The 17,064-nt window shown below is 38.0% G+C and overlaps 1 protein-coding gene across 1 annotated transcript in view; it reads left to right on the top strand.

Annotated features, from left to right (window-relative positions):
* Positions 1-17,064, top strand: part of AMMECR1 (AMMECR nuclear protein 1) — a 130,242-nt gene that overhangs the window by 57,089 nt on the left and 56,089 nt on the right. Inside the window, exon 2 of the mRNA XM_055119727.1 lies at positions 8,104-8,214. Coding sequence (XP_054975702.1) covers positions 8,104-8,214 — 111 coding nt within the window. The remainder of the gene's footprint in view (positions 1-8,103; positions 8,215-17,064) is intronic.

Genomic DNA, 17,064 nt, shown 5'->3' with positions numbered 1-17,064 from the left:
TACAAAGGTACAAAAACCATATCAGAACAAAATACCACTGAGCTATATCCCTGATGAGTGGTAGAGCTAAGGCTTCACATGTGTGAGACCAAAGGTTTGATCTCCAGCCATAAATACCCCCTTCCTCCACAAAGATCCAAAACAAATCCTTTAGCTTTTTCATTGTTTTATTTAGGTGTTATGAATTTAATGACTATCATATACCTAATCAAACAGAGACACCAAAACACAGTTCCCACAAAAGTTTTAAAAGTCATAAGAATTAGGATTTACTAAATCAATATTCATTGTATAACCCTGGAGTCTGATTCTCTTAGTGTTCTTTGCTTTTCTTATGTTGAGTTTAGAACAGGATTGACTTTAACCTTTTTACACCTGCATACCAGCACCCGTCCTGAGTACTTGTTCATAGACTGGAAGTTATAACCATGGCACTCTACCTGAAAACGGCAAACTACCTGCAAGCTGTCAGTAGTCTGTGGACTGGTGATTGCTGCTTTAGAAATTTTAAGCTTTATGTGCCCCAGGAAATGACTGAGTGGCTAAAGCACTGGACAAGGGAGTGCAGGATTCAAGTTTAAACCCCATTGCTGCCAGCACATTCTTAGGGATCCTGAGAGCTCTTTTTGGGATCTCTGATTTTAAATGAGGCCAGGATTTTAATCTGGTGCCAATTCATGGGCTAAGGTAACCTTTCTAATAGCCACATTGTCTGGGGATCCCTAGTGAGACAGAAAATGATATATTTTAGTTGCAGTAGCAATAGTACAGGATTTTAAGTCCCTTGCAGTGCATACAGCCATTCTAATACCATTCAAGCACTGCATATGGTCTACTGAGAACTACCAGGTATGGCCCAACCCTCCCCCAAATCTTTTAAGACATTGATAGAAGGGCATTGCTTTTTTTGCCTTGTCTGATTTTAACAATTCTTTTTGTAGAAAAAAACTGTCTTAAAATTTCAAGCTCTTTGAACAAACAGTTTCATACCGAATTCCAAGTAAAAATGAGTTCATTTGGAAAAATGTAGTAATTTGTCATTCAAACGTTATAGAATGGTTTTTAGATACTACAGATTTTAAAATTTTTATTATCAAAAAGGCATAGCTATCTCAGTCTTAACATCTTATAATGTATTAAGTTTGTTATAACTACAATGTAAACATGAAGAGAAAATATGTATAAATGTATTTTTTCTGCTTTAAGTAGTATTTAATATGTAATTAGGAGTTGGGTCTCTCAATAATAAAATAAATAAGTCCAGTGATCACAGTATATCAAGTTTAAGGTAAGTTTCTTTAAAATTTACGGAAGAAGGGGCCAAAGAGATAGCACAGTGGATAAGACGCTCGTCTCCAAGACCTCATGTGTTCCCCTAAACCCCACCAAGAGTGATCCCAGAGTGGAGAGCCAGGAGTGCCCTGACCACCACTGGGTGTGGCCCCAAAATCAAAACAAAAAACTTATTTAGTGGTCAGGTGATCAGCCATAGTTAAGGGTGCATATCTAACATGCACCTAATCTTGGTTTGAGTACTGGTACCACATGGTCCTCACATGATCATGATGTTTGATCTCTGGATACAGCCCTGTAGGCTTCCAAGTACCACTAGGGCTGTATCCCTGCTCCAGGCCCAGGGATCCCTGACTTCACACAAGGCTGGTGCTGCATCTCATCCCTAGGCTCTTGCACTGTACCACCAGCCTGGTTGGTGGATAGTTGCTAGGGGGGCCTTGGGATCTCCTAAATCCTGCTTGGGAGCACCCCCCCCCGAAAAATATGTAGAAGTCCACTGGAAATTATTGCTTTGGATTTGCTAAGGGAAATAATTGGCTCTTTGATTTAAAATTTAGCATAATCAAGCGAATCCTTTAAAGTTCACTTGTGATTTGGCCAGTTATGTGTCAGTGGTGATTAACCTTGCTTTATAAGACACACAGGTACGTTTTCAATATTCTGAGTCATCTGAAAGACTTCAGACTTCTTTTCCTCTGGCATTTATTTGTTAGTTAAATTAGCATTGTAAAAGTAAAAAAAAAAGAATATTGTGCTGCTCTGATAAAATTTCTGGTAACACCAAGCAACGTATTTAGTATTTCCTGGTCCTTGTTTTCATATATGTGTGGTTTTCTATGCTAACTTATTCTACCTGTTTAGGCAGTTTGTCCTGATTCTTCTGAGCTCCATCCGATATAGGCTGTTAGCAAAGGTTGGAAAAATGTGATTATAAGGCTATAGTGATAATTTAATATGTGGGTGACGATGCCACAATTTGTTTTCCTTACCATCTAACAGTTTCATTAATGCATCTTCTTTATCTGCAGTAAAGAACTGCTATATATAAAAAAGTGTAATATGTAGGCAGGAGAGATATACAGCATTTAAGGTCCTTGCCTTGCATTTATCTGACTCTGGTTCAATCTTTGGAATCACGTTTGTTTCTGTATCACCAATAGTGACCACCATATTATTCAGTGATCCCTGAATGATACAGAGTCAGGAGCGTGTCCTGAGCACTACAGGGTATGTACGGGTTCCCCCACAACTGTAAAATTCATGAGAGCCTGATTCTGAATCCTCTCCCCCACACTTGCCTCCTCTGCTCTTATTCCTCTCCCTTAAGGGCTTACTATCGCTTTGAATTTCAAATTATCTTGAGGATTTAACACCCCTTTATTCATTAATAAGCCTCTTTAGTATGAATTAAATAATCAGAACAATGACTAGCTGAATAATTGTTAACCAGTGTAAGTGGAAATTGTCATTTGCAGGAATCTTGTAGATGTTAGAATACCTGATTTTATTAGAATACCTGAATTTGGTGAAAGCTGTGTATGCAGCAGGGAAAATGAAAAGAGATTGAGCAAAAGTCAGATGTGTTACTGGATAACTAAGAAAAACGAAATGGTAGGCTTTGAATGAATTTCTAATGGGAATGAAAATGTAAAAGCCTGTAAATTGTATTTTGTGTTAGGCTGATGCATCATTTCCAGTTTCTCCTGGTAATATCTTTTTAGCTAGCTTTTATCTAGCCTCTTAGCAGATTTGTGCTTATGCTTACCATGTAATATTCATGGTATTTCCTTACATGCTGGTATTTTAGGAGTGGGGAGGTTGGGCCACATCTGACAATACTCAGGACTTACTATTTGCTCCGTAGCAGTGGATATGTGGTGCCAGGCATGGAACTGGGATTGTCCTTGAACAAAGTAAGGGCCTTTCCCTCTGTACTATCTCTCCAACCCCATTATTTTCTGAAGTGTGGTATGTGTATATCTTTTTTTAAAATTTTTTTTAAAAAATTACATGAATCACTGTGAGGTTCAGTTACAGACTTATAAACTTTCATGCTTATGTTTCAGTCATACAATAATCGAGTACCCATCCCTCCACCAGTGCCCATTCTACATCACCAATGATCCCAGTATCCCTCCCACCACCCCCACCTGTTCCCCCCACCCCAGTCTGCCTCTGTGGCAGGCCATTTCCTTTTGTGCGCTGTCTCTCCTGTTGGGTGTTGTAAACCCCATTTTTGAAGACATTGGGAATTGCTACTCAGATTAATTTTTCCTATCCTGGTGAAAGAATTAGTAGTGTGGAAATTTGGAGAACTAGAACTATGTTCTACCCTAAAGAGCTTGATAATTCTGTATTTAGTATCTTTGCAAAATTAAGAGGAAATAGCTGATCTCTCAAAACCTTTCAGCTAATGACCTTAGATAAATTATATTTTTTGAATCATTTTTTTGAGACTTCCTAGGACTGAATCACATCTCCACAAAATTCTTACGTTGTAATCCTAACCCAGGATGATTGTGCTAGAATCTATCAGGGATAATATGATTAAATGAATTGATAAGGGTAGGGTCTAGCTCTGATAAGATGAGTGACCTTATAAATATAAGACACTAGTGAATTCCTTTACACATTTGTGCTCTTCCTGAGGGCTCGTGGGAAAGGTTAAGTGGGAAGAGGGCAGTCATTTAAGAGCCAAGAAGAGAGTTTTCACACAGAACTTTGCTGGAAACTTGACTTTGGATTTTCTAGCTCCAGAAGTCAGAGAAATTAACAGTTCTCATTTATGTCGTCCTGTCTGTGGCATTTTGTTATGGTGGCCCAACCAAACTAACACAGAATTTAACCATATTGGGTAAATTTTTATGACTTGAATCTGCAGTTTATATGATTTGGAAATGATATAACATTGCTTTTAAACAGGAAGTGAAAGATTTTAACCAGTGGTGATTAAAGATTCTGCCATTTCTGTTTTTCCCCCCTCCGGGCTATAAATCCTGGGGAACTATAGTTATCAAGTGGGATGTTATGAGTCAGTGATAAGTTGGAGTTTTGAGATAGGCTGTGGATAGATCTCAGTATGATTGAAAATCAGTCATTATTTGATGGCAGAAGAAAAGAACCAAACTAGAGGGCTTCCCCCCCACCCCGTCAATCTACAATGTTAAGCTCTTTGAATACCCCTATATAGTAATTAGTATCAAATTGGTGGTGATTGAGATCATAGTGAGTTAATGTTAGCACCTACAAATCTCATTTCAAAGAATCTACTTGTAAAGAAAAGCAACTTGTGAGAGTAAGGCCATGCAAATGGCTGAGGCCATTTTACAAACTTGTTTCTAAAATGTTGGGGTAGAAAAAAATTTCTGACAAAATATTAAGTTACTATGTCCTAAATATAGTTTCCTCCTCGACTACAAACATATTTCTCACTTATTCAAGTTTGGATTGTTGGAACAGTATCAAAGATGTCATAGATAGTACCATGTACCATGCAACTTTGGGGTATCCCATTCAGATTTACATTGCTTTCCTTTTTTGCTGATTCCACATACATCTCCCTGAAAACTACAACTGACCTAAGGATATTGGCTGCTAGTTGGCCAGGGAGGATTTCCCTAGATTAGGTGTTTATTTTCTGTTCCTGTCTGCAGACTTTAGAAAATGAAGAGTGTTTACTTTGATGCAAAGGTTTCTTAGCAAATATTGGTTAAAAATGTCCAGAAGTAGGAAAATTCCTTTAATAAAACTATGTTTGCTACCCTCAGATAAATATTCTCATTAATATTTCATCATTTCATTTTGAGCCCCTTTCTAGTTTGTAGTGTTTTTTTGTCAGTGTATGTAGGTGGCCTCAAACCATATGGTAAAAGTGTTTTTCAAAAACATTCCATCTTTGTCATACTATGAGTTATATTTCTTATTTCATGTTATTGAGCTCCTCCTCTAAACAGTCTCAAAATGCTTTTCTACTTGATCTGTCTCTGATCATGCTGATGTCTGTCACCTTTAGGGAACTCATACATGTTTTAATAACACATTGAAGAATGAAATTGCTTATTTAGTCCCATTCTGTATTGGGGTAAGCAAAAAAAGATGATGCTGTTTTTAGATAATACTTATTGAGCAAATCCATAGTCATTGCACTGTGTAAAATAGTTATTATATACAACATAAAACATTTTTTGAAGTAAAGTATTTTTATTTAGACATATATGAGGAAAGAGGAAGAAGATTTGTGTGTTCACTAGAGAACATGGGCTTCTCCAGCGAGAAGAAGCCAAGATACAGTCTCTTATGCTCACTGATGTTTATTATATGTCAGCCTGCTTTTAAGATGTGTAACTTTCCAAGTTATTTCCTTCAATAAATGTTGCTTTTGGTTTTGGGGGGTTATTTTAAATTCAACATCTATGTTCTCTATAAAAGATTCATGAGCATACAAATAAAATGAATAGGCAAACATTTTAAAGCAATAATTTTATTGTCTTCTAAAAATCTGATTTCTTCCATCTTCAGGCACTTGTCCCAAACACAGTGGGGTTATCAAGTTGCAGTCCCGCCCATCTTTGACACTGATACCTCCCTTGCAATACAAATCCTCAAAGTTTATGTCGCTGGGGCATACAGGAAACCACAAGAGTGCAGATAATTCTGCATCTGATCTACCTCTCTATTCTGAGAGGAGAACATATTCTATAGAGAATGGCCTGAAATCCATAGACTGTTACAATTAGAAAGACCACAGCAAGTTATTAAGATTATCAAGCTGCCTCCTGTTGCCTGTAAGTGCTGTACACTTTTACATCATGCCCTAGTCACGGGGTATCTTTTCTCTTAGGTTGCCTGGAAAAGTACAGCTTATCTTCCAGTCCCCTGACCCCCCGAATTAATCATGCCTTCATCAGTGATTGCATGGCATTCTAAGAAACCATATAATTTATTTGAATGTCTCCAACATAGTTTCCTAACTATTTATTTTTCTGTTTGCCTTACAAATTTGTATGTCTGCTTGAGGAAATTGGAATCTAATAAGAATTATATCCTGATATATTTTAGTGGAATAATTAAGGGAAGTAAAAGCAAGCACTTTTTATTAATTATTTATTTTGGTTTTGGGGTCACACCTGGCAGTGCTTGGGGGCTCATGGGATCATCCAGTTCTCAGGACCAAGTCCAGGCTACTCTCATGCGAAGTATGTCCTTTAAGATATCTCCATTTTTTTGAAATATCTCTCTACTTTCAGTTCCTTACATTTTTATTGTTTTCGATAGGGTATGAATCCATCCATACGTTGGGATTCTCAAGTCATTAAGAATGAGAATAGGGGCTGGAGCGATAGCACAGCGGGTAGGGCGTTTGCCTTGCACGCGGCCGACCCGGGTTCGAATCCCAGAATCCCATATGGTCCCCTGAGCAGCGCCAGGAGTAATTCCTGAGTGTAGAACCAGGAGCAACCCCTGTGCATCGCCGGGTGTGACACAAAAAAAAAAAAAAGAATGAGAATACACAACTTAGGTTTATCATATCATTAATATTTATTATACTTACTGAGGACCTATCAGGGTAATTTGAAGACATAATAGTTGTTCTCAATCTGCCAGTAAACCTGTCTTTATCTACAAATTTTTCATTTAGTATTTGTTATGGGAGGTTGTTGATATATAGCTATTTGCACATAAGTCTCTTGGACTGTGTAGTTTCTCTTCCTTTCTGTCTCCTTCTCACTTTCTCTTTCCCTCTCATGTTTTCTAAATAAAACAACTACTTGACAAATATTAAAACTATAATACCTTTGTTGTTTGCAGTGCTGGGATTGCATCCAACACCACCTACATAAAAGACAACTGCTTCTCTGCTGATCTACATCATCCTTGGCCCTCACAGTACTTTCTTTGTGCCATTTTATTTTAGTTGATATTTGATGCTTGAGAAATTATTGGAAACTATCATGTATAAAATATTTTTAAAATTCCAAATATTACTTTGTTGTTTATTACTGCCTTTTGCCTCTCCAAACCCTAGTCATTTGTTTGTGGATGGCTGGGGGAAGGAGGAGTTGAGGAGAACTAAGCTGGAGATGATAAAAATTAATAAAATTTTGTTCTAATAGCTTAGTTTTTGATATTTTGGACATTATAACATACGTACTTTTGTGTTTTATTAGGTAACTATGAATATGCTTATTTCCTCTGTGGCCCCATAGAAAGCAAAGACTGTTTTTGGCAGCTTTGTACTTCCTATTGCACTTTTCACAGGACTTTGCCCCTTATGTCTGTTAAATCACAGGTTGGCACACCCAGTGGTGCTGAGGTGCTACTCCCATCTCTTTGTCAGAAATTGCTCCCAGTAGTCTTTATGGGACCATGTATATCAGGGGTCAAACTGGAGTCAGCCATATGCAAGTCAAGCACTTTAACCCCTGTACCATATCGCCAGTCTCAGTAAATATTTTTAAATGGATGATTCTACCCCTTGAACTAAATTAGATTTATAAATCAATAACAATATTTTTAAATGACGAATTAGGCAGTCATTCCTACTGCGGTTCAGTGTCTTTAGGCAAATGTGCCTAGGTTTGAGTTCCTACCTCATTGTGTATTAATCATGGGACTACCTCATCTTTAGAATTGAACTGCTAATAATGTTGGCCTTGGTGAGACAAATCTTGTTGACTCGACTGTTGAGTCTCTTGAGAGCTGATCGTCTGGTTTTTCATAACACTGGCATATAATGTTGCATATAGTATGTACTGAGAATACTTGCTTAAATTGATAAACTTACCCTGTTTTTATCTCCCATTACAGCCCACTGTTTGTAACATGGAAGATTGGACGAGACAAAAGATTGCGTGGATGCATAGGTACTTTTTCTGCCATGAACCTGCATTCAGGACTCAGGGAGTACACACTTACCAGGTGAAGACTTAATTTTTATTACGTCTACTTCTAGATTTTAGAAAAAGTTTATAAAAACTTGAAACTGAGTCTTTTACCTTCTTTCCACTGCGAATTGTTGACTTCCTTGCCCCCTTTTAAGAGAGATTTTCCTTCTCTATGACCATTATCTTAGCTTTTAGAAAAATGTTATTTATGTGTATTTTTATAAAATTTTGTGATTACATGCATTCTGTCCTAGATGTTTTAAAGGTTTTTTTCCTTTTTAGTGGATATCTCATTTTTATAATTTAAAAATCAATGACCAATTATTACCAAAATGTATTATTTCCACAATGAGCAATCATTGTGTTTTTTCTGTTGCGCTTATAAAACATTGTTGGTGTCTCCTTTTCCTAACCTTTTTGTTACACTTTTCTGCACTTTAAAATTACAGGAAGAACCTAGGAAAATTGTGATGCCACAGCCTGGCAGCATAATCATTCACATTCACACTTTACCCAGAATTAATTGTAGCTTACTTATTTTGTTTCATTTAACACAATGACAAACTAATGAGTGCCTCATTACAGTTCTTAAAACTGTTCTTAATTTCTGAACTCACAAAAAACTATCTAGCATGCCATCTGATTTTTTTGTTCAAGTGTAGATTTCTGGCAAATTACGTTCTGAAATTATTTCAAAAGAAGAAAATTCCTTAAATAATAAGCTATTAGTAAAAGAATTTCCTGTTTTTGTTCATATCTTAGGGTGATTATCTGATACAGTTCCTATAGTTGTGTTATTCATAGTCTGTTCAACAGAAATTGGTCCCTGATGACTGATAACATGGGGGCAAGTTTCTTATCCTCCGATATATGAAATTTGTAATTAATGGCTTTTTGTTCTATATGCTTAATAGGTTATAGAGATGTTTGGGACTGAAGTATAATGATCACTTTGTTTAAGGATTAATGTTGTAGACTGTTATATAGAACTGCATGAATGCAGCTTGTAGAATCAATTAATAAAATACTGATTATTGTCCTTAATATACTTGAATGTGTAGGTTATAGCTATAGGGTTTTCTTAGCTTAGAGTGAAATTCAGAATGACATAAGATTTGATAGTCAAATTCATTTTTGAATTTTCACAGATATTAGAAAGTGGATGTTTAGATGATGAAATAGCATACAAGAAATAAGAAGGGTCAAATGGCAAATGGCCAACTATGGATAAATAGATCAAGAATCTGTGGTATATATACACAGTGGAATACTATGCAGCTCTACAGAAGATCAAAGTCATGGAATTTGCACAACATGCATAGAGCTAGAGGATAATATGAAATCAGTCAGAAGGAAAGGAATAGATACAAAAAACTCTCATATGATGGACTTGAAGATACACAGTAAGGCAGGAACAAGGGGCCAAAGGCAAAGCACAACAGGGAGAACTGATCTACATAACTGACTTGATGAAGGAGGTGGTTGGAAGATAGGGGCACTGAGGGACTCTTAGGGGAGGGAGATGGATACACTGGTGATGGGTGTGGTGTTGAAATTATAATTATAACCATCATTAACGGTATTGTAAATCACAGAACCTCAATCAGTTTTTTAAAAAAGATGAACGTTCACAGCCTTGGAAAACATAATTTATTATGCATTTCCTAAAGTAAGCTGTTAAGAGGAACCCTGATTACTTGGTATTGCTTAAAAATAGGGTTCTGTGGTCAGATAAATTTTGGCAACACGAGTTAAACAAATTTAAACAGCTCTTCTTATTGCAGGGCTTCTCAGAATCTTTTATTTTAATAGTTTAGTGAATCTCTAAGGGATATAGAAATTCAGCTTTTTCAGCCTTCACGTTTGGGTGGGAGGGTCTGGGGCAGAATCTTTTATCTTCTTATCTGGTTTCTTATGCCTTCAAGTCTTCCAAGAAACATATATTCAGAAACACATGTCTTTTAGAAAAAACACTTTTTATAGTTGAGGAGTTTGAATTGATAACAATGACACTGTTTGCATTTTCTAATGAAACAATAGTAGAAATCCCAATATCAAATATTACATGTTTTAGAAATTCTTAGTAAACGTAGAACAACTTGGTTTGGTTTAACAAAAATGATAGTACAATGGGTAGAGCATTTGCCTTGTGCACAGCTGATTGGATTCAATCCCCAGCATCCAGTATGGGGGCCTGGGCCAGCCAGATGTTACTCCTGAGTGCAGAGCCAAGACTAAGCCCTGAGCACCACAAATATACACCCCCCCCAAAGAAAACATGAAAATTTTTGACTCTACTGTCAAAATAACAAGGGAAGAAAATAGCCAAGTTTCCTATGCTAGTAAATCTGTATCCTAGGATAACTACAAGAATAACAATATATTATTCTGACAGTTGAGATTCTGAATGAATTGCTCAAATACTCAAACTTGGAAATTGTCCTGCATTTGTGTATATGGCTACTCTTTTTGTAGTCTATGGCTCTCTAGGTTTTACTCTTCTATGTAAGTTTCTAATTGTATACAGTACTGTAGGGACGTGTTTCTGGGTGTGCATATGTGTATAAACATATATATGCTTACCTAATTCTTTTCACTTTTTGGTGTGATTTCTTTTCCTTATTATGATAATAAAATGAAGTTATTTGGAAGAGATAGAAAAAATCAAATATTATAATATACAATTTTCTTTTTATGGATTCTTTTTGGAGTTAAAATTGGAGTTATTAAAATTGCAATATATTTTTCAGTCTGATTGGCACTTGCACTTCCACCTGCTATTGCTGTTCTTAATAGCTCCATTTATTAAGAACAGGATCACACAATCCTGGGGAGTGGCTCATATCTCTCTGCTCTAGTTGTGCAACTTCTTTCTCTTGGGAGAAATCTGAATTCTCTCTTGAACACCTTTTCTTATCTACCTCCATTTTAATATAATTCCTTTGCTTCACTTAAAAACAAACTCACTGCATGCCAAACACTGCTGAGGATCTTTGTATTCATGGTCGTCACAACTCTTAGGTATTTATTTTCATATTTTCATTTACTAATTATTTTTTATTGAATCACAGATAGTTACAAAGCTTTCATGTTTGAGTTTCAGTCATACAATGATCGAACACCCATCCCTCCACCAGTGTACATTTTCTACCACCAATGTCCCCCTTTCCTCCACACCATCCCTTCCCTGCCTCTGTGGCAGACATGTTCCCTCTTATTCTCTCTCTAGTTTGGGGCATTATGTTTTGCAATACAGATACTGAGAGGCCATCATGTTTGGTCTATTATCTACTTTCAGCACACATCTCCCATCCGGAGCGATCCTTCCAACCATCATTGACTTAGTTGCCGCTTCTCTATCTCAGCTGCCTTCTCCCCCAGCTCATGAGGCAGGTTTCCAACTATGGAGCAATCTTCCTAGCCTTTGTCTCTACTGTCCTTGGGTGTTACTCTCAGATTCTGTTATTTTATAGTCCACAAATAAGAATTTTCACGTATTTTTTAAAATGAAGAGCTATTATTTTTTTTAATTTATTTATATTTAATTAGAGAATCACCGTGAGGGTACAGTTACAGATTTATACACTTTTGTGCTTATACTTCCCTCATACAAAGTTCGGGAACCCATCCCTTCACCAGTGCCCATTCTCCACCACCCGTAAACCCAGCGTCCCTCCCACCCTCCCCAATCCCATCTCCCCCCCACCCCACCCTGCCACTGTGGCAGGGCATTCCCTTCTGTTCTCTCTCTCTAATTAGCTGTTGTGGTTTGCAATAAAGGTGTTGAGTGGCCGCTGTGCTCAGTCTCTAGCCCTCATTCAGCCCGCAACTCCCTTCCCCCACATGGCCTTTGACTACAATGTAGTTGGTGATCGCTTCTCTGAGTTGCCCTTTCCCCGGAACGTGAGGCCAGCCTCGAAGCCATGGAGTCAACCTCCTGGTACTTATTTCTACAGTTCTTGGGTGTTAGTCTCCCACTCTGTTATTCTATATACCATAGATGAGTGCAATCTTTCTATGTCTGTCTCTCTCTTTCTGACTCATTTCACTCAGCATGAAACTTTTCATGCCCATCCACTTAACTACAAAATTCTTGACCTCCTTTTTTCTAACAGCTGCATAGTATTCCATTGTATAGATGTACCAAAGTTTCCTCAACCAGTCATCCGTTCTGGGGCATTCGGGTTTTTTCCAGATTCTGGCTATTGTAAACAGTGAAGAGCTATTATTTTTATTTAGAAATTTTAACTGTACCTGGCAAGCTACCCATGGCATATTCGATATGCCAAAAACAGTAACAAGAAGTTTCACAATGGAGACGTTACTGGTGCCCGCTCGAGCAAATCAATGAACAATGAAATGACAGTGCTACAGTGCTGCAGTGATACTTTAGGTAATAGGGTTATAGTAGCATTCAAGTTTGCAATATTTCTGTACAAACTTACGGCCCACTATTACCAAAGTGTCCTGTCCCTATGTCACGACTGGCCAGAACCTCCTGCCCTCTCACCTTTCCCCCATTACTTGTTGACAGTTTTGGGTTTGGTGCATACTGTTACCTTCCTGAGCACCATCCATGTAGTCAGACCCTCCACCTATGTATTACTTTCAGTTAATATATTTGTTCCCCTTACCTCTTGCTCCCAAATCTGCAACTCTCAGGTCTGTATTCCATTGTCCAGTGTTTATTGTTGATTGATATTATCTAAACCCTTGATTTGTTTCTCTATATATCACATGAGTTGGATCATCTTGTGTTTGTCCTTCTGCCCCTGGCTTATTTTTTCACTCAGCATGATAACTTCCAATTCTGTCTAATACTCAGATACTTTTATAGATGAGAGATATAACTGGGTCTAGGGATGTAGCTCAATGGTAGAATACTTGCTTTGTGTGTGTGTGGGTAGGTTCAGTCCCTGATACACACAAAAAATTTAAAGACAGATAATTATGACTAATAGAGATGAACAGAGATATTCTCAAATAAGAGCCCTTAAACTTTTGGCTAATACAGTGTATTGCAAGAGCTAGAGATGTGACTTGATGGTAGAGTGGTTGCCTCACATATGTGATGCCTAGGTCCAAACCTCGACACCCCAACAACTAAAATGCACAGCAAAGTGCATGTCTATATATTTACCTAAATTTTAGCTGGGCTGGAGCAATAGCACAGTGGTTGGGCTTTCGCCTTTCACGCGGCTGACCCGAGTTCGATTCCTCCGCCCCTCTTGACCAGCAAGCTACCGAGAGTATCAAGCCTGCATGGCAGAGCCTGGCAAGCTACCCATGCGTATTGGATATGCCAAAAACAGTAGCAATAAGTGTCTCAATGAGCGACATTACTGGTGCCCGCTCGAACAAATCGATGAGCAATGGGGATTTTTCTAGAGTACATAAATGATTAATACATGTGTTCTTATTTTTTAAGGCAGGAATGGAGTCTGTCACCACATTTGAAAGACATTGATTTCTTCCCCTTCCTGGGCAGTGTCTAGTACTTGATTCTTAACTGCGCTGCTTTGTTGCTCTGATTAATTCTGAGAAATTAGAAACTGAGATATTTCCCTTTCTAGAGAACAGCGTGACCATCATCAAAGTTTACATGTGTTCTGAATTTCAAAGGGCTAAAGAAATTCTGAGAAAGGCTTTTATATCAGGGTGAAAGAAGCAATCAGTGAGGAGATAGAGAAATTGGCTGGGGAATGAAGGAAAGAATATGACTTGTTCCAAGATTCACTAAATATTAGACTTTTTGAGATACAGGAAGTAGCTAAAAGGCAATTTTATTGCTTCCAAAGGTCCTGGCCAGATTTATGGTAAACCCAGTGTGCTTTTTTCTGTTTTAATATTGCAATCGTACATTTTCTAAAGCAGTTGGAGTTTACATTGTAAGAAACATAATTATATTTCCCTTCCTCCTGGTGACCATTTTTATTCCTCATTATTTTAGGTAGCTAGACTTGGCTCATTGTGAATAGTTTAAACAAGTCTCCCCACCCCCATTTATTATTAGTCTTCATGATAGCATCACTCTGATTGATTTTTTTTTCTTATGAAAAGAAAAGCTGTACATGAGTCACTTCTGACTGTACCCTACTGTCATAGAAGCTCGTTTTGGAGATGTTTAGCCAGACTATTTTTGGAAATTGTCTGTGGCAATACTTCTGGCTAAATTATGCTTTTGGAGAAATAGATGTATTAAAAACACTATTTATCAGAAAAATTAACTAACCTAATTTACAGCCTGCATAAAGCAGGATGACCCAAGTCCTAAGACATGCATAGTTTGTAAGTTTCAATATGTCAGTTCACAACTGCAAAAGTGTGCAGTTTATAAGCATATAATTTAAGGTATAGTTTGGAGACTATATTGTTATATGCTCCTTACTTAAAATTATCCATACTGTAGCACAGCTAACTGTGATCTGTAGAAATCTGGAATCCTCATTTTAGCAAGTATTGACCAGTTGAATTTGAATAGAGAAACTAAGATAAAGTACTAGTCCTTGCTCCTAATTAGAGAGTATGGTCTCAATTCATGATACACCTACTGCCACAGAAATTCGTTGTGGTGAGTTCTATCTTCCAGGGCATCAGGCTGTTCAGTCGAAATTTCCCTGCTGCTTTAAAAGCCACAGGCACAATTTGTAGCAAAGGCTCTCTGTAAAAGCCGTGAGAAGGTGTGAGAAGCTGAAAACAAGCTTTTGCGGTGTTAGATCTCTTTATTTTTCCATGTCATAGAGAGATAATAAGGGAGTAGAGTGGTATCTCAAAAGGCTGGCATGCATGCTTTTCATGCAGGAAGCCTGAATTTGATTTGTGAGCACGGCCAGGAGCTACACCAGAACATTAAACTGAGCATAGCCACTGAACACTTCGAGGTGTGGCCCCAAAGTCTTCCCCCACCCACCTCCCAAATGAAGAGGGTAAACTAAAAAGTTGACCTCCCCCTCACCTTTTGCTTCCTTTTCAATATTTTATTTTATTAAAGCACCATGAATTACAGTTATTCATAGTTGGGGTTTTTGACATACAGTGTTCCATCACCAGTCCTGCTACCATCGTCAGCCTCCCTCCACCAACTTTCCCAGACTCCCTCTCCTACTCTCCTAATCCACCTCCAGCTCGCCATCTTTTCAGGCACCTTTTAAATTTGATTACTAAAGTTTGGGTCTTGTGATTTCAGTGTTTTTGACTCTCTGGTTTGGATATTTAGGTCTGTTAGTTCCTAACATCACCAGTTTACCTGGGTCCCCTTGACCACTACCCCTGTTGCTTCTCATCTCTCTCTTCCCTCCTTCCCCTTCACTCTGTTTTTTTCCTTCTCCTCCCTATACTCTGGGGCCAAGGATGAGCTAGATGCCCCCCCACCCCCGCTTAAACCATTGCATTTACTCATCCAGTTACTCTTTCTTAAATCTGTCTATAAACTTTCCTGCTTTGCTCCTTAAAGATTATTGTTCCCTTTAATCATGTTTAAAGAGTTAACCCTGTGGGCTGAATGATAGGTAGTATAGCAATTAGTGTGTGAACCCAGTCCAGATTCATTCCTGGGCAAGCATTGACAGCTTTCAGCCCTGGAGGGCCCTTAGTACCATGGAGTGGGGCACTGGAGGTTTTCTGAGCACTGCCTAGGTAACCTAGGTAATCCCTGACACTGCAGGGCCTGAAGAACACCACACCCTCAGGCCCTTGACCAGAACTGATGATCCTGATGGTCAGTTATTCCTGGTGGGGCCTCCAGACCTCCTGAGCACTGTTTGGGAGCCCGTCTCCTCAAATAAAGAGTTCACCTTATAAATCTATTCTCAATTTTACAGTCTTAGGTAGAATGTGGGTGTTTTTTTTGGTCATATAGGCCAAGAAGGTGGTATTAGATAAACCTGTATTTGTGTTTCATTTTGTCTGGGGGCCACAACCAGCAGTGCTCAGTGTTTACTTCTGACTCTGCATTCAGGAATCACTGCTGGAGGGCTCAAGGGACTATAGGAGATACCGGGGATCCAAGCTGGGTTGGCTGTGTGCAGAGCCTACCTGCTGTACTGTCTCTCTAGCCCCTAAACTCTGAATTAGTAATAAAATGTAAATGTATCTAAAGCATATCTTAAAACTATTTGGTTCACCCATTTTTCACTCTGAGTAAAACCATAAATGATTTTGCCATTCTAGGGTTTGTTTTTATACCACATGGTCAAAAACATCCACATTTTGGGGATGTATATGCATTATTGATAAACTAACCACAGAGTGTTGAGTATTTTGAGAGGGTACAAACATATCATTTGAAGGGGGAAATGAACTTGCTATAAAAACGTTATCAGAAACACAGAAAATTTAAGTGTGTGTATTGAAAGTCCATGGTTCACCAAAGAGTAGCAGGAACCAGTAGAATTATAATCCAGATGCTTGGCAGATGAGAAAATTAAAAGTGAGTAGTTTAGGGCTTGAGAGATAATATAGCTGGTGGGTAGGATGCTTCCCTGCACATGGTTAACCTGGTTTACACCATTTGGTCCCACAAGACCTGCTATAAATGACTCCTGAGCACAGAGCCAGGAGTAATCCCTGAGCATTTCCAGGTGTGGTTCCAATCACAACCCCAACCCCCACAAAGTGAATAGTTTAGATGAACTCTTATCTTGTCCTATTAAAATGATCAGCATTTATTTCTGTACAGTTAACCTATAGCTGTCATCTTTCCTGAAAATAATTGCTTGAGATGCGTATTTTCCAGACAAAATAGAGTCAAGTTGTAAAGCTAAGTTAGAAAAAATTATTGTATGAAATTACTATTAAAATAAATGTGTAGGCATTTGACAATATATTTTTTATTTATCTGAACACTTACAGAAATAATGCTAGGTTTTCTTACAAGTGTCTGAAG

This window comes from Sorex araneus, chromosome X (genome assembly GCF_027595985.1).
Source record: "Sorex araneus isolate mSorAra2 chromosome X, mSorAra2.pri, whole genome shotgun sequence".
Taxonomy (NCBI): Eukaryota; Metazoa; Chordata; class Mammalia; order Eulipotyphla; family Soricidae; genus Sorex; species Sorex araneus.
Note: the sequence above shows the minus strand (reverse complement) of the source record. Positions and strands in the feature narration are given on the sequence as shown.